Genomic DNA, 25266 nt, shown 5'->3' with positions numbered 1-25266 from the left:
TTCAAAGAAGAGTGAGCAAAATGATAATGGAGATGGAACTCCTCTTGTATGAGGAAAGGCTAAAGAGGTTAGGGCTCTTCAGTTTGCTTGCAGTCTAAGCACAAAGTTCATGATCTGCAAGCCCTGATGTTAGAGGCAGATCTAGATATTGTCGCTATCACAGAGACATGGTTCAGTGAATCACATGGATGGGATGCAAACATACCGGGATATAATCTTTTTAGGAAGGACAGAGATGGTCATAAAGGTGGAGGAGTAGCTCTCTATGTAAAGATCAATATCCAAGCGACTGAAATGCAAGGGACCTGGGGAAAGGAAGAAGCGATATGGATTGCTCTGAAAAGAGAAGATGGAACTTCTATCTACGTGGGTGTAGTCTACAGACCTTCGACTCAATCGCAGCAAATTGATAAGGATCTGATTGTGGATTTCTTTTAAAAATTGAGTTGATATAAGCAATATGTTTCCCCTTTAGTGGGCTTGTAAAGGATTGTCTTCTTGTATGATGTGTTGTATTGAAAACCTGTATGGTAACCCTTTTTTTCCTTGATATCTTCATGATATTGTAAATGTATTAAATTCAAATAAAAAACCCCCCCCAAAAAACCAAAACAAAACATCCTCTGGTCATTTTGAAGCTGTTCTGAGGCAGAAAATCCTTTTCCTCCATTAAGATGTGTGAAAAGAGCAGACAGGCAAGGCACTTCAGTGACTGTGAGTACACCTCCATTATTTCCTATGGGAACTTCGGGGTGATCTGTGAAACTCTCTAAAACTCATTTTTGAGATTCTGTGTAGGGTTCAAGTCTTCCACCTTCCCAAACCCTAAATCGCTATTTTTTATTTTCAGATTTTCTTTATTTTTGATGTTTTTAGCGCAGATTTGCTTGCAGCAGCCATCTTGGAGTTTTATCAGTCTTTCTGTCAAAATTTTATTTCTGCCTCAAAACTCCTTGATTTGATTAAAAATTATTTGGGATGGACTGCCCAGCCTCTAATCTGTCAATTGTGTGTATTGATTGTGCCAAATTGGCGCCGGATCATTAACCATGAACCGCGTGCCACAGCTCGCTGGAGGAGGAGGGGGGAGAGCTTCAGGCTTTGCTTCCTTAGGGTCCTCCAGGGCTGGAGGGGCCAACCTGGTTCTGTGATTTGGGGACAAAAATCCTGCCCAGAGGCCGTACCGGAGTCTGGCACCAAACACTGGCGTTACAAGTCTGGGGACTTTTTTGGCACAGTGTGGGCATCTCAGCAAGGCCCTCCAATGGACAAGGGGTGTGCATTTTCACCGGACTTTATTCAGCTCCTCTAAAAACCATATTCTTCAGATCCAGCTCGTTTGATGCAGCCTGCGGGCATGTCAGTTTCTTCTCAACTGGTTGCGCCCATGGCTGAAGCTCCCTTTTCAGGGGCCACCTTGTTCAGATATGGCAGTGCTCAATTGCATTGGTTGCCATATGGATACTATGCCTCTTGTGTCTCCGGACAGCATCTATTTTGGTTCCAGCTGATACCCTTTCTGGAACTAGTCACCATGGTCGCCCTGAGAGTCCAGATTTGGGTGAGGATTGAAAAGGATTTAGGTCCCAATTCCTGCCCCATACTTTCTCTGTCTCTGTCATTTGGAAGTCAGGTACCTGGGGACATATCTTAAAGACCAGAAATCATCTTCCAAAACATGTCCGCTTTAATATCAGCTTCACATTCTTTTTATATCATTCTACATGAATCAGTGTTGTCAGCATGTGTCAGCATGTGACGTAAACACAAACCATATATGGACACAGGTCACATGAAACTTTAAAGACATCAGTATTTTTTCTATCTAGAGACTGAAGTCCACAGAGGATCAGAAAAAGCCTTAACCAGCAGAACCCCTAATCTAAATCTGTCTGTAAATACGGCTTAACAAAACAATTGAATTCACTTCACAACATCTCTGTTTAAACATACATGTCCTTGTAGTCTCTTCAAAGAAAGAAAGACAAACAGGGCCTGGTTTTCTTACAGCTTGAAAACATGGCCTAAGGACTTGATACGTGTCCCTTCAATCCCCTCTTACGTCATGAAAATGATGTCATAAATACACAGCATGAGCTGGAAGGGAGTGATACTCTAGATATGTCTCTCAAGGAGGGTTTTTTTAGGAGCTGTAATACAAATAACACAGTACATGAGCAGTCAAGACAAGAGTGCAAATAATAAGAGATTATAACAATAAAAAGGTCTTTTACCCAACCCTGCATTCAACTAAAGTGCTGATCCCAAGAATTAGATAAATCAGAGTTACATTTGAGCTCAGCAAAGAGGTCTGCTAATTTCTGAATGTCCATAGTAGGACCTATATTGTCAGAAAGAAAAGTACAACAGCATAAAATACTGAGGAGAATTTAACAGAATTCTCAGCTAGAATCATATCTAGGGCCATATGATTTTGAGAACCATCTGAGAAGTGGAGCCTAATTGATCAGTAATACCTTGCAAGGCGTCCCTAGAATAGTTCACAAAGCGTTGCTGATTATAATAATTTTAACTAATCCGATCAACATTCTTATTAATAGTAATAAAGGGAATAAGGAACTCAAACCCAGCCTTAACCTGAGCTCGGGCCTTAAATTCATCTGGGACCCCTCTTGGGACCCCTATAGCATCTATGTATACATGTGATCAGATTTATATCAAGACAAATAAAAGGAAAAACCATGTGAATAGGAAGGATGCCTTTCAGAAAGAATATGCAGAAGCATAGTAACCTTAACTAAAGTGCACTGGCCTATCCACTGGCTGGGTAGCTTAACAGGGAGCCAAAAGTCTCCATAAAGCCAGTAAATATCAAATCTGATGCAGCAACAATGGGGCATACCTATGAGCCAAGACAGAACAATAACCTGGGGGTAAATTACCTACAAAACTACCCTGTGTCAGATTAGAAACATGACGTGTAATTACCCTTATAGATGGTAACGGCAATATCAAGCTTTTGCTGTCCTGGCAACAAAGGGTATTTAGAACACTACAGTGCACAAAGGGGATAGGTAAAATTAGAGGAGATATTGGTAAATAACCCAAAAAAGCATGGTTGGATACCAGGAGGGAGGTCCAGAGGTACGGTTCCTAGATGGGGTCTAGCTTGAGCACATATGTAACAATTACTCTTATTATGTTGATCAGCAGTGAATTTCATCCACTCTAACCAAAGGTTACGTTCTAAAAACCCTACCTCAACAGCCACAATATCTTCAAAAGTGGGATTGGCAATAGCCATCATGTCAGTAAGTTTATTGAATGTAGGGGCCAGTGGGTTAGTATTTTTTGGGGCCCCCACAAAATGGCGGGAGAGGATGAGTGGAGGTAGATAGATCCCGTAAGAAAACTGATGGGTCGGATAGCTAGACCCACCCTTAAACCACATGTCCATAATGTACATACCTTCATCAGTAGGTCTAGGGTTGTCAATAGTAAGAGAAAGCTTAATAATTTGTGCAGGAACACTTTTCCTATAACAGTTTCCAACCTTATGAAGGGTCATACAAGTAAGCAGTAATTTACCATTTTGGTCCACTGTTTTTCAGAGTATTTTCTAGTTTATAAACCCAGTCAGTATCAATATTCCACCATACCACTCCCCAGAATGCACACTTATCCCCCAACGTGAGTCAGTAACATATATATATATATATATATATATATATATATATATATATATATATATATATATATATATATATATATATATATATATATATATATATATATATATGTCCTTAGTTTTAGGAATTTCTGAGGACCAATGGCACAGCCTTGGGATATCAATTGATGAACAGTCCACAATGTCAAAGGAGAAGGTGGCAACTTGCACACTGCTGGAATTATACCAAAGGGTAGCATACTATCGGTCTTTTCTGGATTCCAATTGAAGGACAGCCTTTGCGAGGGAGTAGTCCAGCTTGACGTCGTGTTCGCAAAGAGGTGTCGGGGGTGCTGTTTACAGCAGGAGTGTCATTTACAGATGGGTATGGGCAGAAAGTGTCATGGACCCAGAACACATCATCCCTGTAGACCCAGTTAAAAATGATCCATACAGGGAGAAAAACTAACAGCAACGTTGCCAGTAAGAGAATGATAAAGTTGGTAGAATGCTGCAATGAGATCATCATGTTGTTCCACTGGAGGAGGTGAAATCTGCGCAGGGAAGACTTGCTTCTGGGGTTTTAGGTTAACCCTCTTCAAGCGACTTGCGTGGATCCAAACAGGAAACTCCTCAGTGAGTGCAGCGGGCCTGGTCACAGCGATCACAGTAGTGGGAAGGCCAAAGGGGAAATCCGTCTGCTTCCAATCCTTGGAAAGCTGCTGGATAATCACCAGGCTGGAAAAAATGGGTAGGAATCTGTGGAGAGAAAGGAGAAGTGCAAGACATGTTTCTTTGAACAAGCCCTAATATTTCAATTAGCTTTTGGACGTATTCCTCCTGTATCAAGGGAAAATCACTACTCAACTATTGAGGGTTTGTCCACCCATGGGGCGGGGAAAGGTCATCCCGTGAGAATCTCAAAGGGAGAGCAGCCAGATGTCTGTGGATACAGAAAGAGATACTTGAAATGAAATGCTTGAAAAGCATTCCAAATATCATTCAACAGATGTACTCCAATGTGATCCAAATAAGAGATAGAAAACGAGAAAGAAACCATGTTGCCTGTACTGAATGTGGCAACATGTAACAATACCAATTCATTTACTTAGCATAGCTATGGCAAAAGAGAGACAATACTCAGTTACTTAAGGTTCTTAATTGAACAATCCAAAAAAGATATGTTTTTGCGTGCTGCATATAACTATTATGCACCTCAGAGAGACCTTACTGATGTACTGAATGTATTCAGAAATGTATACTGAATGGATCATATGTAGGGAACACCACGAAATAAACGCTGTATAAAGTAAAACTTTTTTCTTAAACATATAACCCTTAACTAAACTATATTCAGAATATAAAAGCTATAAGTAAAAGAACATTGCGCAGTTAGGCTAGTAAAAAGTGGAAAAAGAGCTCTAGAAGTGGCCAATATTATGTTTCCTGGGGTACCCACTAAACTAAAACAAGTAGACATGACACAGACAACACACAAAGTTTTTAAGCGTGGAGCTATTACTCCATCTGTCAAGTGTGCAGGGCTGAATTTAACTCTGCAAATAAACACATTGATATAAAAAAACCAAAACTACAAATAATGTATATCATAACCATCTCATATTTGAAAAAAGGCATAAAGCTAATGTCTCTTTGGAGCATCTCTATCTCTGCAGTGATAAAGAGGACCCGTGGAAAACATTAGAAATATCTGTGCCAAAACTGATCTGGGATGGCTATGTATACATCCGGAAAAAACATTTTAAATTAGCAACATCCTAATTTCAGCTAAAACAATAGAAAGGAATTGTATTTTCCAATTTATTTTCAATTCACAATCGTGCCAGCTGTAATTATCGTCTCTGTATCAAGGAGTAAAAGGTCAAGAATGAAAATATCACTAGCAAGAAGTTAAAATGTCGAGCGAGCACTACGATAACCAATACCATGATATTGGGCAATGAATAAGGGAGAGCTAGCAGCTGGTATCCAGGGTTTCCCCTCTTTGCACCAAAGTCCGTCCAAAAGGGCGGCTTTGGGCACCTACCAAACGCCAGGCATCAAGTTCAGAAGGGGGGTGGTAACAAAGGACTAGAAGGGAAGAGAATCCTGTTCACCCATGAGACCCAGAAGCCCATTTAAAAGAAGGGCTTGGACATCGTGAAGAGTGTGATGGGTAATGAGGTGACCTAGGGTCAGAGAAGTAACCATCTCTACCACCATAGCACAAGCAGTCAGGGAACTTGAACAGGAGTGACTATAAAAAAAGGCAACAGAGCGTAACTTACCGCCATGTTCTCCCTTCATGGTGTTACAGTAGTCCCAAACAAAGAGTTAAAACATGTGGGCATAAGCAGGAGAACCCAGACCTGAGCTAGAAACCAAAGCACATTTCATAAGTCCATCTGATAAGAGCAGTCATTTCAGAAACCAGGGTCTGTCTCAAAATCTAGTCATAGAAGGAACAAGCAGAGATCCATTGGCGGCAGTGACCAATCATAGCAAGAAAAGTAAGCATGTCTTTCTTGGTAGCTGGGCGGGGCAGACCCAGAACAGCAGCAGTGCGGAAAGTGCAGATTTTCCTCTGACCATGAGACAGGACAAAACCCAGGTATTTCACTTCAGATGTACACCAGTGCAGTTTATTTCGTGACACCTTGTGACCACACACAGACAATCATTATAAAAGGTGCAAACTATCAGCCTGACAGGTCTCCTGAATTATGGAACACAAAAAGTTGTACAAAATGAGAATAGGACCATAAGGGGCAGTGCATGACTTGTAGAATAGCCCGAAAGACATTCCACACTAGGTATACTGTTGCTTAAAGGTGAAGGCAAAAAAAAGAGCTGAAAAGCCTCACCAACAGGGACTAAAATAAAACATTCTTTAGGACAATGACAGAAAAAAAAATCATTGGCTGCCGGTGGAATGGTGGAAGAAACATAAGTGCAATGAGAATTACCAAAACATAACAGCCCTAAAATCTAGGACGAAACGGAGAATGCCATCAGCTTTGACAACAAGAGCGATGGGCGCATTATAAGAAGAGATGGTGGTTTAGATAATGCCGGAGAAAAGTCAAGAGACAAGCAGTGGAATCTCACCTTACTGCTTGATAAAAACAAGAATGAATAACTTCAAAGAAACACTATAGGGGGTCAGTGGAAGCCCAAACAGAGAAGTCTGGGGGAAGGAGCAAAAGCATTCATACACGGATCCTGATAATGAAAGCTGCTTGTATACAAGCTGCGAAGGAAAGATCTTAGACTGATTCAAACAGCGCTTTCACTTCATTCCAATAACAGCACGTCCTACCTCAGTATTAAAGATTGTTAATGTGAGCTGAAGGAAAAATGTCATACATACACACAGCCGTACAAGTCTCATTTGTCTAGGAGTATCCTTAGTGCCTTTATGACTCATTATAAAACCAATATAACAATGCAAAAATATTCGCTTATCTTACCTTATAAGCGACGTACAGTAATAAGAGACAATAAAATCTTATACTCTATAAAAGTTTTAACCTTACAAATGACAGAGTGGGCAGGGGGTTCTATAAATAATTTAAAGAAAGACAAACAGGGCCTGGTTTTCTTACAGCTTGAAAACATGGCCTAAGGACTTGATACGTGTCCCTTCAAGGATCACTTCATCCACAGACTTTTTAAGCCTGGCTCGGTCTACCATTTTATTGCTGAGGTTCTGAAGGAGGTCAAATTGTAATCTCCATCTTCCACGTCTCAGTGTTCGGTCATGGACCGTTCTAATGAGATGTCCTCCTTTTTGTCCATCCCATCCTCAGCTTCTTGGTCTGGTTACAGAACAATGGGATACCCCCAAAAATTCTTTATGCTGAATCAGAACATACGCAGGTAGAACTAGTCTCAGTTAGGGCGCTGGTTTTTGATAAGAGGGTCGCCGCGTGAGCAGACTGCTGGGCACGATGGGCCACCGGTCTGACCCAGCAGCGGCAATTCTTATGTTCTCTAAAGCTATGACTAAGCTTTATCCCCTGGCTTCTGATTTTCAGCAATTTTTGAGCAACCTAAGGTGGATTCTGCTGTGGCACAGGTTACCTGATGCATAACTTTTCTTAACGATGGGGGAGTAGTGCTAAAGGACTCCCGGGATCGCAGAGTGGATGTTATATTGAAAAAGCTTTTTGAAATGGCTTCTTCTAGTATCAAGGTGGTGGCTGCTGCTGCCGCCTCATTTGTAAAACATGCCTGCATAGATTGCATAGTGTGCTCACTGTGGACGTGGATGCCTGTCCATAGCTAGTAATAGATGGTATGGATTATGTGGCGGAGGCCCTTTATGATCTCATTCGAGTTCTTAATAAGGTCTCAGCTTATGCGGTGTCTGTGCGCCATACTCTTTGAATCCATCATTGGGCTGGGGATGCTGCCTCCAAGGCCACTTTAAGCAGACTTCCTTTCAAGGGTGAGCTTCTTTTTGGCACAAGTCTTGATGACCTTATGACCAGTGTTGTGGATCGTCGCTCTAAGTCTCTTCCTAAGAAAAAGTCTCACCGAACTTGGGGAGGGAACTGTAGTAATTTTTGTCCCTCCTGTTGATTTCATCAGTTATCCTTGGGCTCATCCTCTAGAGATATTCCCAGGGATACCGTTCCCATTACAACAATTCCAATTCCAAACCTCCTCAGGGATATGGATCCCGAGCAACTCCTGCTCCTACAAAGGCCCAATGATGCCAGAAGTGCGGCTGGGCTTCCTCATATCGGGGGCTGACTTTTTCTCAGTTTTACCAGGAGTGGACTTGCATATTCTTGGATCAATGGGTGTTAGATGTCATTCGGGAAGGGCACAAGATAGATTTCTTTTGCCAGCCTCTGGATTTGTTTCTGGGCTCACTGGTAGCTTGGCTGGAGAAGGAATCAAAGGTCCACACTACCCTGCAGCACATTTTGGACATCCGAGCCATGGAACCTGTTCTAGAACATGAATTGGGCTTTGGCAAATACTCCTGAGAAAATTTAAGTGTCATGGGATAGGTGGCAAATTTCAGTTGTGGATTAGGAATTAGTTATAGGATGGAAGACAAAGGGAAGAGTTAAATGGTCATTTTTCTCAATGGAGGAGAGTAAACAGTGGAGTGCTGCAGGGGTCTATATTAGGACCGGTGCTATTTAACTTATTTATAAATGATCTGGAAATTGGAACGACGAGTGAGGTGATTAAATTTGCAGATGACACTAGACTGTTCAAAGTTGTTAACGCTTGTGGATTGTGAAAAATTGCAGGCAGACATTAGGAAATTGGAAGACTGGGCATCCAAATGGCAGATGAAATTTAATGTGGACAAATGCAAAGGGAAGAATAACTTGAATCACAGGGTCCACCTTGGGGATTAGCACCCAAGAAAAGGATCTGGGTGTCATCATAGACAATACGATGAAATCTTTCGCCCAATGTGTGGCGGCGGCCAAAAAAGCAAATGATTCTAAGAATTATTAAAAAAAGGGATGGTTAACAAGACTAAGAATGTTATAATGCCCCTGTATCGCTCCATGGTGCAATCTCATCTGGAGTATAGCATTCAATTTTGGTCTCCTTATCTCAAGAAAGATAAGCACTAGAAAGATGGCACTAGAAGAGGTTCAAAGAAGAGCGACCAAGATGATAAAAGGGATGGTACTCCTCTCGTATGAGGAAATAATAAAGTGGTTAGGGCTCTTCAGCTTGGAAAAGAGACGGCTGAGGGGAGATATGATTGAAGCCTACAAAATCCTGAGTGGAGTAGAACAGATGCAAGTGGATTGATTTTTCACTCTATCAAAAATTACAAAGACTAGGGGACACTTGAAGTTACAGGGAAATACTTTTAAAACCAAACCGCGTCGAGCTCTACGAACGTGGAGATGATGCGGTATACAAACCTAAGGATTAGATTAGATTAGATTAGGAGGAAATTTTTTTTCACTCAGAATAGTATAAGCTCTGAAACATGTTGCCAGTGGATGTGGTAAGAGCGGATAGCGTAGCTGGGGTTGTTTGTTTTTCTTTTGTAATATCATATTTATTGGAGTGGAGCAGAAACCAGTCAATAATACAGAACATGTCCAAAGGTAAATACACAGTAGCAAGCAAAAACATTGGCATACAGACACAGAAACTAGGTAAGGAGATAAAAGAGAAATGAAATGTATATGTATCAAGTACATGCAGATGACAAAGTGCCACCTGAAGCAAAACCATAAAATGCCGAACAGGAAACTGAACCACCAACTGGCGCTGCCAATTTTTAAAGATGAGAAGAAACCAATCATACAGAATCCCCAAACGATTCTAAACACATGCACACTCCAGAAACACGCAACAGACACAATCAGGCATACCAACATCCAAACAAACGCAAGCAAACACTCACGCCAAAAACAGTGCGATTCATTGGGTGCTTAAGGACAAAAGGAAAAAAGACAGCAAAACAGAAATCATGGGAAGAACAGTGACAGGCAAGTAACACTCACAGTCCCCATAGGAAGAAGGGAGAAAGAAGAATAAGTAAAGGAAGGAAAAAGAGTCAATGTCTGGTTTTATATGTTCTTCCACCCCCCCCCCCCCCCCATTTTTTATTATGGAAATCGCTTAGAAATTTTATAAGTGTTATATCAAATTTTTAATAAAACTTGAAACTTGATTCCTCTTTCTAACTGCTCACAGGTTTCACATTTTGGGATCCTTTTTACTAAGCTGCAATAGCGGTTTTAGCACGCGCGTTAGATGCTAACGCCAGCATTGAGCTGGCATTATTTCTAGCTGCATAGCGCAGGTTTAGCGCATGCTAAAAATGCTTAGTAGAAGAAGCCCTTTGTGTCTCATTGTCTGTTTTGCCTTATGTTACTTGTGATGATTAAATGTTACTAAACTTTAAATTTCTCTCTCTTGTTCTCTACAGACTACCAAGGAAGACAGACATGGAGAGGTAAGCTATGCAGTAACAGTCCAGTTCTCTATTGTAATGTAATGTAATGTACTGACCTCTGTGTTAGAAAAGTCTGGGTTCAAGAAACAAACACGTTTGTAATTAACACGTTTGTAACAAACACGTTTGTAATTAAAGTTTTAATGGGAGACCTGAGCTTATTTGGATGAAATAAGCATTTTGAATCTTGGTTTCAATGTATCGATTCCCACAATCAGGTCACTTTCTGGACACAAGCGGTTTCTTAGTTTAAATTTCTTGTCAAATTACGCACCCATGCTATGCCCCCCCTAACACAAAAGGCACTTAAACCACAGCAGAACCAGGTTTGATTTCCACTGTGGCTCCTTGTGACTTTGAGCAAGACACTTAACCCTCCATTGTCCCAGATATAAATCTTGGATTGAAAGTCCACTAACGACAGACGAAGTACCTGTATGTAATATAAATATGCAAACCACTTCAGCTGCAATGTAACACAAAGATCTGTTTGTAGTAGTACTAAGTCAATTATTATCGGACTCCAAACGGTCACAAAACATCATGTCCCCCTTAATTGTCTGAACTGTACTCGCTCCTCCTTCGGGCCTCAGCCCTCCAGCAGCACTCCTGCAATGGATGGCGCAAGTAGCAACCCACACGCTGCACATGGCTGACCCAGAAGCTTTCTCTCTGACGTCAACTCTGATGTCAGAGAGAAGACTTCTGGATCAGCCACTTGCATGCAGTACCTGAATTGCTGCATGTGCCGCCCACCGCAAGCAGCGCTACCGAAGACTGAAGGAGCGAGTGCGGCTCCAAGAAGGTTGTTGCGGGAGCAGTGGGGGAAGGCAGGAACGCGAGATCCTGGGCAGCGGCGGATGGATGGGTGGGAATTGGCAGCCCATGTACCCCCTAGGGTACGTGTACCGCGGACTGAGAGACACTGCTTTACAGGACAGTCCTTTCAACTCCTTCCAGACAGCTCTGTAGAACTTTGATCTCTGCATTCTTGCTGTGATGATGAGGTGCCATCCTGTGCTTACTTTCTAGGAAGATCGAGATCGTGCAGTTTGCCAGCCGCACACGGCAGCTCTTTGTTCGCTTGTTAGCCTTGGTCAAATGGGCTAACAATGCGGGGAAGGTGGAAAAATGTGCAGTAAGTCATGAAAAAGTTATACAGTACTTTTGTCTGCAAATAACGGGTATGATAACTTTTGTAGAGAACATAATTTTGCTGCTTTAGAGCTTCATCCCACCTTTTAGCATCAATTTCATCTATAGAAGGTTTAATATTGAGGCACAAACAGGGCTGTGCATGGTAGAAAACACAGGTGCATGAATGTTTTCATTGGGCCTTCCTGGTAGTGGAGTTTCTAAAACTATAGGCCAGGACCACAAAACCCATGTCTGGGGTCATAACCTGGGTGGGCTTTCCATAGATGTATCATTATTATCCACTTCAGGAAGGTGGGGGGGGGAGAGGAACACCAATTGGTAAGCATCGATATAGAGGCATGGAACCATGCATTGTCAATCACAATGAGAATGAAGAGCTTTGTCAATCCATTGGGAAGGCTGTGTAATTGGGGTATATGGACTTGAAGAATTGTTTTCTCTCTCTCCTATTATTATTCATATACATTAATTTAAGTGGCTTTCATGATGGATGGCTGATTTGAAAGAGCTGTTTTTCCTAATTCTGTATATGTTAGAGCATAAGAATAAGACTAGCCATACTGGGTCAGACCAATGGTCCATGTAGCCCAGTATCCTGTTTCCAATAGTGGCCAATCCAGGTCAAATGTACCTGGCAACCCCCCCCCCCCCCCCCAGAGAGAAACATTCCATACTACCAATCTGGGAGCAAGCAGTGGCTTTCCCCATGTCTATCCAGACTATGTTTGAACTTTTCCTCCAGGAATTTGTCCAAACCTTTTTTATGGTAAATCTTTTTTTAAATTAGGTTCAAACAATTTTTATTGATGCAAACAACATCAAAGACAATGCCAAGGCACCCCAAGGTGCGCAATACAAACAAATATGCATCATATATAATAGCATAACAAGCATAGACAAAGGGAAAGGAACATCAACCAAACTCCCCCCCCAGCCCACTCTACTGAGGGCGATCGAGAGTAAGGAGAGCAGAAAGGCATTCCGAGGCCCTGGACTCTTATAAGCCCCAAAATGCCACTCCACCCCCTTCCCCCACCTAATTCCCTTACCCTATCCGTATCTAGATCCAGAACCTTCCAAACCCCTCCCCCCCTCCCCAATCCCCTCTTTTTTTAAACACGGTTCGCGTTTCGACAAAAAGTCTTCTTCAGGGGTCCCTGGGGGTCCTATAAAGGTGAGTATGTGGGAAACAATTGTGTGGTGAGCCAAAAGTGAGACACTGCTTGCATTTGCACAATTGTTTCTCACGTACTCACCTTTATAGGACCCCCAGGGACCTTGTTGGGTCCTGTATCCCTAGCGGACTAGGTCCTTTAAGGCTCTTATGTGGGTGATTTATTGTTATGTGGATGGAATTATTTTATGTGGATGATTTCGGTGTACCTTTGGAACTTTGATAATTTTCAAATAAAGTCTATTTAGGAACATCGTCACTCCACAGAGTTTTTTTTGTTTTCTCTGGATTTTCTTCTTTGTAGATATTTCGGGGTCAATTCCTTTTGTTTTAATCTTAACAATAGCCCATGTTGATAACTTTATATAGAACTGGAAAGTATGTAGTGCTGCACAGAGGAGAGGTATGTAAATCCAGAGAAATCTGATTTAGAAAAGTTTTTCTAATGGTCTAAATCAGCCTTGTCCAAATTCAGCACTCGAGGGCTGCAAACAGGCCAGGTTTTCAGGATATCCTTAATGAATATGGCTTGAGAAAGATTTGCCCAGGAAGAGGAAGGGATGATAGATGGCATGGAGACACAGACTGGATAGGCCTTATCTCTTGGCACCCGCTTAAACTGGAAATACTGGTAGAAGATAAAGAAACTGGTGGTAAACGGCAAATACTTTTTATCATAAATATTCAATTAAAATGAGATCTGTCTTGCAGTCCCATAATACAGCTTATGGTCAGATTAATTTTTGGTCTGAAAAGATATGAAAGTGTTGATATAGTGAATAAGGCCCATCCTGGATACGCCATTCATCTGCGTTCATTGTTCTTTGTTTCTATGTATGCACATCTCTTTCAAGCATAATCATTAGACTTATTAATCATTTATAACTAACTAGTCTTTAAGCCCGTTACATTAACGGGTGCTAGAATAGATGTATGTGTCTGTCTTTCTTTCTTTCTCTCTCTCCCCTTGGCCGCTGTCTGTCTGTCTATGTTTATTTGTTTTTCTCTCCTTGGACACTGGCTGTCTCTCCTTAGACGCTGGCTGTCTCTCCTTGGACGCTGCCTGAATGTCTTCCTTTCTGTCTGTCTCACTGGCCCCCTGTGTGTCATTGTTTGTGTCTGTGTCCTTGTGTCATTCCCCCCCCCTAGAGCAAAGCTGTCTGGCCCCAACATACCCCTTCCCCCAAAGCAGCCCCCTTTCCCTCTCCCTGACCCCCTTGTGTCTTCCCCCTCCCCCCCAGCAAAGCCGTCTACCCCCCAGCACACCTCTCAAACAAAAGCATCCCCCTGTACCTGCAGCACTGGCACGACACCCTTCAGCCAATTGTGAGTGCTCAGAGCGCGAGAAGAAGCGGGGCCTGCAGCTTCTTCGGCGTCGGTGAGGAAGGAGAGGTTGGCCCAACTCTCCGCAGGGGCTTTGGGGACAGTCTTCTGCGTCTCGAAGCCCTCCTCCTAGCAGCCACTTCCAGCAGCACTCCGTACTGCCTTCCTTCCGCTGCCCAGAGTAGATGTCTGTACGTCTAGGTTTTTAAATTTGTCTCTCTCTCTTTATCCCAGGACAAGCAGGCAGCATATTCTTGACTGATGGGTGACGGCACCGACGGAGCCCCAGTACGGACAATTTTAGAGTGATTGCACTCTAAGAACTTAGAAAGTTCTAGTTAGGCCGCACCGCGCTTGCGCGAGTGCCTTTCCGCCCGACGAAGGCGCGCGGTCCCCAGTTTCTTAGTTTCCGCGGAGCTAAGAAGACGCGTGTTTCCAACGGCTGTTGGAAATTTTTTTCATTGTTACTCGCCTTCCCGCTCGCGCGTTCTTTTTCTTCGAGAATTGTTCTCTTTCTTATTTTATTTCGTTTGTGTTAAAAAAAAAAAAAAAAAATCACTTTTTTTCGATTTTTTTTTTTTTCGGTCGGCCCCGGCGGGGCCTGTTGGCACCATCGAAGCCTCGGGCTTCGATTTTGCTACGGCCGTTTTTCCCTTCATGCCCCCTTCACCGGGTTTTAAAAAGTGTCAGCGGTGTGCGCGCCCTATATCATTATCCGACCTGCACAAGTGGTGCCTGCAGTGTCTGGGTCCGGACCATAGGGCAGAAACGTGCACCCGCTGTAGTTCTCTTCAAAAGAGAACTTTAAAAAATCATCAAATACAGCAGCGGATCCTTTTCGGTACCGCTATGGAAGTTCCACCGGTATCGACTCCTGCAACTTCCTCCAAGTCGACACCGGTAGTGTCGGCACCGCAAGATCCATCACCGGTGTCGCACCCCTTAGGTAAGCCGGCTAAGAAGCCTTCCCCTACTGTTCTCGGGCCGCCAGTCGAGCATACAGTGAGCCAAGTCCTGCAGACTGTGTGCCGGCCCCGTAAGCGCTCCGCTCCCATTGAAGTTACTGCCTCTTCATTGGCATCGACTTCGCCTGAGCGTCGAGCTGCACCGCAGGTACCGAGCAAGAAAAAAGCGGTACTGGTGCCATCGGGACCGACTCTGGATGAGCGTATTGCCTCCATCCTACAGGTCCAACTTAAGGAGCAACTGCAACAATTGCTCCCGGCTCTACTGACTCCGAACCTTCCAGTGTCGGTACCTACTGAGCCTTCGGTGCCGATTGTCGACCAGCCCCTTTTATCGGCATCGATGTTATCGGCACCGCAAAAATCTATATCTATGCCTGTTCGGTCGGCAGAGCCGAAGTCTCTTCGGCGTACTGCTTACTCGGCTTCTGATCCGGTACCGTTCTCTGACACCCGTACCGCTGTGCAGTCACCAGGTATGGTATCGACACGTTCAGGGAAATCGGTACGCAAGACCAAGCATACCGAATCCTCCACTCCCCTTTCTCAGGGCCGTCTTCAATCGGTACGGGACCCTGACTTGTGGGATGACTCTGACGATCCCCTCGGTACCGAGGAAGATTATTCGTCTGATGAGGATGATCCATCGGTGCAGGATCCTGCTAGTAAGCCAGAGCACTCCTCCTTCACCAAGTTCCTAAAGGAGATGTCAGACACCCTTTCAATTCCTCTAGAGTCTGACTCTAAAAAATCCAAGGCATTTCTCGATGCTTTGGATTTTGACCAACCTCTCAAAGAGTTTTTGAAGTTACCCCTCCATGACATCTTGAGGGAAACTTTTTACAAGAATTTGAAAACTCCTCTAACAATTCCAGGAGCCCCTAGAAAACTGGAATCACTTTATAAAGTGATTCCTATTCCAGGGTTTGACAAACACCAACTTCCCCATGAGTCTCTGCTGGTGGAGTCGACCCTGAAGAAATCTACGGGAGCTAGTGTATATGCCTCTGTCCCTCCTGGCAGAGAGGGCAAGGCCATGGATAAATTTGGGAAACGTCTTTACCAAAATGCGATGTTGGCCAACCGTTCAGGTAATTACGTGTTTCACTTCTCTTTTTACCTGAAACATCTCATCCAACAGGTGGCCTCTTTTCAAAAGTATATTCCGGACCGAAAACTTCCTGCATTTCAACAATGCACTTCCAGCCTTTTGCAACTCAGGAAGTTTATGGTCCGTTCAATTTATGATACTTTTGAACTGACTTCACGGGCCACTGCTATGTCTGTAGCGATGAGACGGTTGGCATGGCTCCGAGTCTCAGACCTGGATGTGAACCACCAGGACCGGCTTGCCAATGCGCCCTGCCTAGGGGATGAGCTGTTTGGGGAGTCCATGGATACCACCACGCAAAAGCTTTCTGCCCATGAAACACGGTGGGACACCTTGTTGAAAAATAAGAAGAAGCCTCCTCCTCCTCGTCCATTTAGACAACAACCATCGTATCAGAGGAGGTTTTCTGCTCGGCCGGTTCAGCCTAATCCTCCTCAACCTCGGAGGCAACGCCAACAGCACCAACAGGCTCGTCAGCAACAGCCGCCTACCGTAAAGCCTGCCCCTCAAACTAAGCCGATGGAGCCCTTTTGACTCCCTTCTCCAGGGCATTGCCAGTCTTCCTCCTTCCTGTCCTCTTCCACAGCCCATAGGAGGTCGACTTCACGTTTTTCTCTCTCGATGGGAAGTAATCACCACCGACCAGTGGGTGCTCTCGATCATAGCCCACGGCTACTCCCTAAACTTCCAGACTCCTCCGCCGTTAGGCCTACCAAAAGAGTCTGCTTCCAACAAGTCTCAGTTCCTCCTTTTCGCTCAAGAAGTTCAATCCCTCCTTCTTCTCAACGCCATCGAAGAAGTTCCTCAAGATCAGCGAGGCCAGGGATTTTACTCTCGGTACTTTCTAGTACCCAAAAAGACCGGAGACCAGTGTTCCCGCTAAGCTGCGTTGGCCTGCGCTCACGCACAAAATATTACATCGCAGCGCAAAGTTTCTCTTCACAGCGCACACACGCGTCGGTAAGGTAAGGGGACGCATTGGGGGGATTGCACTTCCCCACAATTGCCATGCTTCGGTTCCTCTTCTTCCTTCCTTCCTCCCCCCCCCCCCCGCGGGACCCTGCGGCACCATCAACTCTTACTCCCTCTAATGTCGGCCCTGCAGCTCCAGACTTCCTCGCACCTTCTCCCCTCCCCCTTTGGATCGCTATTATTTTAAATGTTATAGCCGCGGAGCTGTATCCATCAGTGGAGATGTCTAACCTCGGCCTGCCCCGGAACTCTTACTGCAGCAGCCGCCCGTCTAGGCAGGAACAGGAAGTCACTGTTGCAGTAAGAGTTCCGGGGCAGGCCGAGGTTAGACATCTCCACTGATGGATACAGCTCCGCGGCTATAACATTTAAAATAATAGCGATCCAAAGGGGGAGGGGAGAAGGTGCGAGGAAGTCTGGAGCTGCAGGGCCGACATTAGAGGGAGTAAGAGTTGATGGTGCCGCAGGGTCCCGCGGGGGGGGGGGGAGGAAGGAAGGAAGAAGAGGAACCGAAGCATGGCAATTGTGGGGAAGTGCAGAGCTGCAGGGAAGAGTGTTGCGGTACCCAGCTGGAGGGAGAAGGAAGATGAGGGAGGGAATTAAAGGAGATGCCAGGGCTTGGAGCGTAGGAGGAAGGTATGCCAGTCTAAGGGAAAAGGAAGGGGGAGATGTGAGAGCATGGAGGGGGAGCGAAAGATGGAAGAAAAGGAAAGGAGAGAGATGCCAGAGAATCAGGGAAGGGGAGATACCAGACTATGAGGAGAGGTGTGGGAGAGGGAAGGCGAGGAGAGAGATGCCAGACCAATGGGGTGAAAGGAGAGATGGAAGGGGGAGGCATACAGTTTCTGGAAGGGGCATAGAAGGAGAGAAGATGCCATATAGGGGAAGAGAGACGGCAGACAGTGGATGGAAGGAAGAGAGTTACAAGAAGATGAGGAAAGGAGAAACCACAGAAGACAAAGGTAGAAAAAAATTTCTATTTATTTATTGCTTTAGGAGACATGTGTCACTGTTTCTGTGAAGCATTGTATGCAGAGTCCAGCTTCTTGCTGGTTCAATTTAACCTTTGTCTATGTATTTTTATTTTATCCCCCCTTTTACAAAACTGTGAAGCGTTTTTAGCACCAGCCTTGGTGGTAGCAGCTCTGATGCTCAGAATTTTATGAGCATCAGAGCTGTTACCTCCGTAGCTAAAATCCACACTACAGTTTTGTAAAAGAGGGAGGGGTTAGTTTGTGATTACATATTCCTTACTAGGCGAAGGTGTTTTCTGTGTTCTGTGTGTTCGAAAGACATGGTTTTCTGTTAGGATTGACGGTGTAGGATTGATCTGTGCTGGTCTGGCTTGTTTAGTTTTACAATGGGTGTATTGATGTACTGCTCACTGCAATATGTAAGATGCTGCCTTTTCCTAGGTACTCATGTGTGACGTGTGGTTTGTTACTAAAAATCATGTTTTTCTTACAGATGGGGGGGGGGTGCCAAAAAATGATGGGCCCCGGATGTTACATATGCTAGGTACGCCACTGTATGTAAAGATACCAGAAAGCTGGCGTAGCAAAAACTTCTAAGTTTTGAGTATTTAACCCTCCCACAATCTCACGGGCACTCGTTTCAAGTTTATTGAGATTTTGATTTAAACGCAATATCAAATATTTTCAATGCGTATAACAAAAATAAATTTGGGGAAATAAATAAAACCATTTGAACCAGTGTTCCCGCTAAGCTGCGCTGGCGTGCGCTGGCGCACAAAATATTACATCGCAGCGCACACGTTTCTCGTCACAGCGCACGATCGGAAGAGGCGTACGGCAGATGGCAGGGCGGCGAGAGGAGAATCGGGCGAGTTGGCTCATAACTTGCTGGCGCCCGATATTTTTGGCTCACGGTGAAAAAAGTTTGCTCACAACACCCGCCCGCTTAGAGGGAACACTGCCGGAGACCTCAGACCAATATTAGATCTCAGAGATCTCAACAAATGTGTGGTCAAGGAGAAGTTCAAAATGCTATCTCTTGCCACCCTATACCCTCTTCTCTCTCAGGGCGACTGGCTATGCTCCCTCGATCTCAAGGAGGCGTACACACACATTCCTATCCATCTGACGTCCAGGCAATATCTACGCTTTCTCATCAACCAACATCATTATCAGTACAAGGTATTACCCTTCGGCCTGGCCTCCTCTCCCAGGGTGTTCACCAAATGTCTGATTGTGGTTGCGGCCTATCTCCGCTCTCACAACTTTCAAGTCTTCCCTTATCTGGACGACTGGCTGATCAAGGCTCATTCTCCTCTGGCCGTTCAGATGGCCACCAATCAGACCATTCACTTCCTTCGACTGTTGGGGTTCGAAATCAATCTACCCAAGTCGCACCTCATTCCAACTCAGCGACTTCAATTCATTGGAGCCATTCTGGATACTATTCGGATGAGGGCGTTTCTTCCTCCAAACCGCCTTCACACCATCCTTCATCTCTGTCAGCAGGTGTTTCAGCAAACTTCCATCTCTGCAAATCACATGATGGTGCTCTTGGGTCACATGGCCTCCACAGTACATGTCACACCCTTCGCATGTCTCCACCTGCGTACTCCTCAATGGACCTTAGCGACCCAGTGGTCCCAAGCGACGGATCCTTCTTCACAACACATATCTGTGACCTCGTCTCTTCGACAGTCGCTTCTTTGGTGGTTGACATCCTCAAATCTATCCAGAGGTCTGCTGTTCCATCTACCTCCTCATCAACTAGTCATCACCACGGATTCCTCCCCCTATGCCTGGGGAGCTCACTTGAACGAGTTCCAAACTCAGGGGTTTTGGACTACCCAGGAAAAGAAACACCACATCAATTTCCTGGAACTCCGAGCGATGTTTTATGCCCTCAAGGCATTTCAACATCTTCTCTTCCCTCAAGTACTACTCATTTGCACAGACAATCAAGTTGCGATGTACTACATCAACAAACAGGGAGGGACGGGCTCCCGCCTGTTGTGTCAGGAAGCCCAAAGGATTTGGTCTTGGGCGACAGCTCGTCACTTATTCCTGAAGGCTGTCTACATTCAAGGGGAACTGAATTCCTTAACAGACAATCTCAGCAGAATTCTTCAACCCCACGAATGGTCTCTCGATCCCATGACTCTTCAGTCCATTTTCTCTCAATGGGGCACTCCTCAAGTGGACCTTTTTGCAGCTCCCCACAACCATCAACTGCCCCTGTTTTGCTCCAGACTCTACTCTTCTCACCGTCTGGCGCCCGATGCATTTCTCCTGGATTGGACCAGTCTCTTCCTATATGCATTTCCCCCTCTACCGTTCCTGCTGCGGACATTGTTCAAGCTCAAGAGGGAACGGGCCACCATGATTCTCATCGCTCCACGGTGGCCCAGGCAACATTGGTTCTCCCTTCTACTTCAACTCAGTTCCAGGGAACCCATACCTCTTCCACTGTTTCCTTCTCTGCTTACTCAGCATCAACAGTCCCTTCTGCATCCCAACCTGCAGTCTCTGCACCTGACAGCTTGGTTTCTCTCGGGCTGACTTCGGCTCATTCTCTCCTTTCTCAGCCTGTCCGTTCTATCATTGATGCTTCCAGGAAACCAGCCACTCTTCAGTGTTATCAACAGAAGTGGTCTCTGTTTTCTTCCTGGTGCCTCTTACATCACCATAATCCCATGTCTCTAGCAGTGGGACTGGTGTTGGACTATCTTCTTTCCTTGTCTGACTCTGGCCTTAAATCTACTTCTATCAGAGTTCACCTTAGTGCAATTGCTGCTTTTCATGAGCCGGTACATGGAAAACCCCTCTCGGCTCATCCTTTGGTTTCTAGGTTCATGAGGGGCCCTTTCAATGTGAAACCACCTCTTAGGCCCCCTCCTGTAGTCTGGGATCTCAATGTGGTTCTTTCTGCTTTAATGAAGCCTCCTTTCGAACCTTTGGCCACAGCGCATTTCAAATTTCTTACTTGGAAACTGGTCTTCCTTATAGCTCTCACTTCTGCCAGGAGGGTCAGTGAGCTGCATGCACTAGTGGCCGATCCACCTTTCACTGTTTTTCACCATGATAAGGTGGTCCTCCGTACACATCCAAAATTTCTCCCTAAGGTTGTGTCTGACTTTCATCTTAACCAATCCATTGTCCTACCTGTATTTTTTCCAAAGCCTCATTCTAATCCAGGTGAACAGGCTTTGCATACCTTGGATTGTAAACGTGCTCTGGCTTACTATCTTGAACGCACCAAACCTCACAGATCATCTCCTCAACTGTTTTTGTCCTTTGATCCTAACAAGTTGGGTCATCCTGTATCTAAACGCACCCTGTCCAATTGGCTTGCTGCTTGCGTTTCATTCTGTTATGCTCAGTCGGGCCTGACACTGGAAGGTTCTGTCACGGGCCACAAGATTAGAGCTATGGCAGCGTCTGTAGCTTTCCTCCGTTCCACTTCCATTGAGGAAATCTGCAAAGCTGCTACTTGGTCCTCAGTTCATACTCTTACATCTCACTATTGTCTGGATGCATTCTCCAGACGGGATGGACACTTCGGCCAATCTGTTTTACAAAATTTGTTTTCCTAATGGCCAACCTTCCCTCCGTCCCTCTTTTTGTTAGCTTGGAGGTCACCCATCAGTCAAGAATATGCTGCCTGCTTGTCCTGAGATAAAGCACAGTTACTTACCGTAACAGGTGTTATCCAGGGACAGCAGGCAGATATTCTTGCATCCCTCCCACCTCCCCGGGTTGGCTTCTTAGCTGGCTTATCCTAACTGGGGACCGCGCGCCTTTGTCGGGCGGGAAGGCACTTGCGCACGCGTGGTGCGGCCTAACTAGAACTTTCTAAGTTCTTAGAGTGCAATCACTCTAAAATTGTCCGTACCGGGGCTCCGTCGGTGCCGTCACCCATCAGTCAAGAATATCTGCCTGCTGTCCCTGGATAACACCTGTTACGGTAAGTAACTGTGCTTTTTGGACGCTGTCTTTCTGTCATTTTTTGTGTCCGTGTTTCTCCCTGGTCCCCTGTCTGTCCGTCTTTCTTTCTGTCTGTCTCCCTGGCCCCCCTGCTTGCCAAATCAGCTCCCTTTCCCTCTCCCCCTGTTCTGCAATGCCTACCTGCTCCATGGCCCCCTTTTGTTCCTCCCCCCCCCCATGATTGCTGTCTGCACTCAGCACAACCCTCCCACCAAAACAGCCCCCTTTCCCCCCTGATCCATGGCCCTTCTTTTTCCTCTTCCCCTCCAGTTCTTCCCCTCTAGCACACCCCTCCCCCCAAAGCAGCCCCCTTTCCTGCCTGCTCCATGGCCCTTCTTTTTCCTCTTCCCCTCCAGTTCTTCCCCTCCAGCACACCCCTCCCCCCAAAGCAGCCCTCTTTCCTGCCTGTTCCATGGCCCTTCTTTTTCCTCTTCCCCTCCAGCACACCCCTCCCCCCAAAGCAGCCCCCTTTCCTGCCTGCTCCATGGCCCTTCTTTTTCCTCTTCCCCTCCCTCCATCCATGGTTCCTGTCACCGCTGCCATTCCTATTTAAAACGGCCTGCTGAGGTTCGCGGCCGGCTGTAGTGAACCTCGCAGGCCGCTGTCCACCTCAGTAGCATGTTCCCTCTGACGCGATCGCGTCAGAGGGAACGTGCTACCATGTGGAGAGCGGCCTGCGAGGTTCACTACAGCCGGCCGCGAACCTCAGCAGGCCATTTTAAATATGAATGGCAGCGGTGACTGGAGGGAGGGGAAGAACAGGAGCGGTAGCGGTTTTTGCGGGAGCGGGGGAGTCGGCGACGTGCAGGCTGCTGTGAACAGGAGCGGCAGCGGCAGCAGGACCATGAGCCCTCCTCCCGCCATCCGCCGCTCCTGTCGGCCGCCTCAAGCCGCGGTCAAGGCTGGGGACTTGCGCATGCGCACTCCTGTGGCCACAGACCTACAGCGCACAGAACACGCAAAAAGGAGTGCGCATGCGCGGCTAGCTCTTTATTATATAGGATGGGCAGACTGGATGGACCGTTCAGGTCTTTATCTGCCATCATTTACTATGTTATCCTGAAACCTGGTCTGAATTTGGTCTAAATAAGCTGGACTAGAAGGTTCCCACTGAGGTTTCCCAGATCTTGGATATTATAACAGGTCCTAGTCATATGATATTTTTTTTATTGCTTGAACCAAACATACTTAGGACTCCTTTTTACAAAGGTGCGCTAGCGTTTTTAGTGCATGCACCGGATTAGCGCACGCTACCTGAAAAACTGCCGCCTGCTCAAGAGGAGGCAGTAGTGGCTAGCGTGTGCTATTCCGCGCATTAAGGCCCTCACGCACCTTTGTAAAAGGAGCCCTTAGTGTTGTAGTTAGGATCTGAATGTGCTACTATGTTAAATATTCTCAAAATTTGAGTTGTGAAAACAAAGTACATTGCTCTTTTGTTCTGCAGATGATATCGAGCTTTTTAGATCAGCAAGCTATTCTGTTTGTGGACACTGCTGACCGTTTGGCTTCCTTGGCCAGGGATGCCCTGGTTCACGCTCGCTTGCCCAGTTTTGCTATTCCATATGCCATTGATGTGCTTACCACAGGGTCTTACCCGCGCCTGCCAACCTGTATTCGAGTGAGTTACCTTTGTTTATTTACATTGTTTGAAAAGGGGGCTTGGCTATTTTAGGATTTGAAGAGGACACACGGTGACAGAATTTGTCCCTGTCCCCGCGGATAACCGTGGGAAACAATCTGGGGTCATTCTTTAGTGTCTCTCTCAACCTCGGTCCTTCTACACCAGGGATCTCAAAGTCCCTCCTTGAGGGCCGCAATCCAGTCGGGTTTTCAGGATTTCCTGAATGAATATGCATTGAAAGCAGTGCATGCACATAGATCTCATGCATATTCATTGGGGAAATCCTGAAAACCCGACTGGATTGCGGCCCTCAAGGAGGGACTTTGAGACCCCTGTTCTACACCAATATTCTTCAGTGCAAGGCTTGAGGGTCAGTGGTTGTGCCCATTCATATTCTTCCCTCTCTCCTTCAAGAATGACACAGGGATGGGGACGGCGACAAATTCTGTCACTGTGTCTTCTCTATACATACAAACTTTGTTCTTGGGAGTTGTTTTTGTTTTGTTTTTACAAAATGCCAATTTATTGATTACAGACATTAGGTATTCACTGCACATAATTGAAATTGGGCTGATAAATGAATTTCTATTAGGGCTCTGCATTGAGCACATAATTCACTTGATTTGGTTGGTTACTTTTGCTGAATTGATGATATCCTGAGCCATGGAAGAGGCCTTTGGGAGAATGCATGTCCCGTCGTCCAGTTCAGGACAGGTGTACTGAAAGCCAGATTGTGCTGCCTTGACTCTCAATTACTTTAGGATTGACGGTTTCCAGTGCCCCGTAGCTGCTATTGACACCATATCGATGATCCCTTCAACAGCAAAGTAGCTCTTTGGTTTTCAGGCACTTTCAACTGGTTGAACAATGAGCTAGCTTGAATTCTGAGCATGGAAGTTGCTCTGATGCTTGACAGAAGTCCAGGAGCCTTGTAGCAAATTGGGATTGGTATTCTGTGGTTATAGACAAAGCAGCTTGTATATTAGAAACAGGTAATTTGTATCTGGGACAGTGGAGGTTTAAGTGACTTGCCCAGAGTTACAAGGAACTGCAGTTAGAATGAAAGCTGGATACTCCTCCATGTGCTGCCACTTCTTTAATGCTGAGAAGGAGAGAATTCCTATTTCGTTCTTCTCATAATGCATGCACATTTGAACTTCTATTCATGATGACCTTGGTACTGAAGTGATAACTGAAATGCTTTGATAGCAGTGCTAATGGCAGAGAGTAGAAATTTACATTACAAAGAGCCTCAGATCTGTCTGCCCATGCTCATGTTTTTCCACACACTACCTTTACTGATTTGATTTGATTTAAGTAGACTTTTACATTCTGCTTCTACTCCCGAAATTGGCTTTAAGGCCAATTACAATAAAGGAAAGATAAAAACAATTTACAGTAAAA

At 45.3% G+C, this 25266-nt stretch overlaps 1 protein-coding gene across 1 annotated transcript in view; it reads left to right on the top strand.

Annotated features, from left to right (window-relative positions):
- The window catches only part of MED14 (mediator complex subunit 14), a 219484-nt gene that overhangs the window by 17537 nt on the left and 176681 nt on the right, over positions 1-25266 (top strand). The window contains 3 exon segments of the mRNA XM_033948560.1: positions 10554-10580; positions 11613-11718; positions 23686-23859. Of these exon segments, the coding sequence (XP_033804451.1) occupies positions 10554-10580; positions 11613-11718; positions 23686-23859 (307 nt within the window).

The sequence above is a fragment of the Geotrypetes seraphini genome, chromosome 6 (assembly GCF_902459505.1).
Source record: "Geotrypetes seraphini chromosome 6, aGeoSer1.1, whole genome shotgun sequence".
Lineage (NCBI taxonomy): Eukaryota > Metazoa > Chordata > Amphibia > Gymnophiona > Dermophiidae > Geotrypetes > Geotrypetes seraphini.
This window is presented reverse-complemented; position numbering and strand designations above follow the sequence as displayed.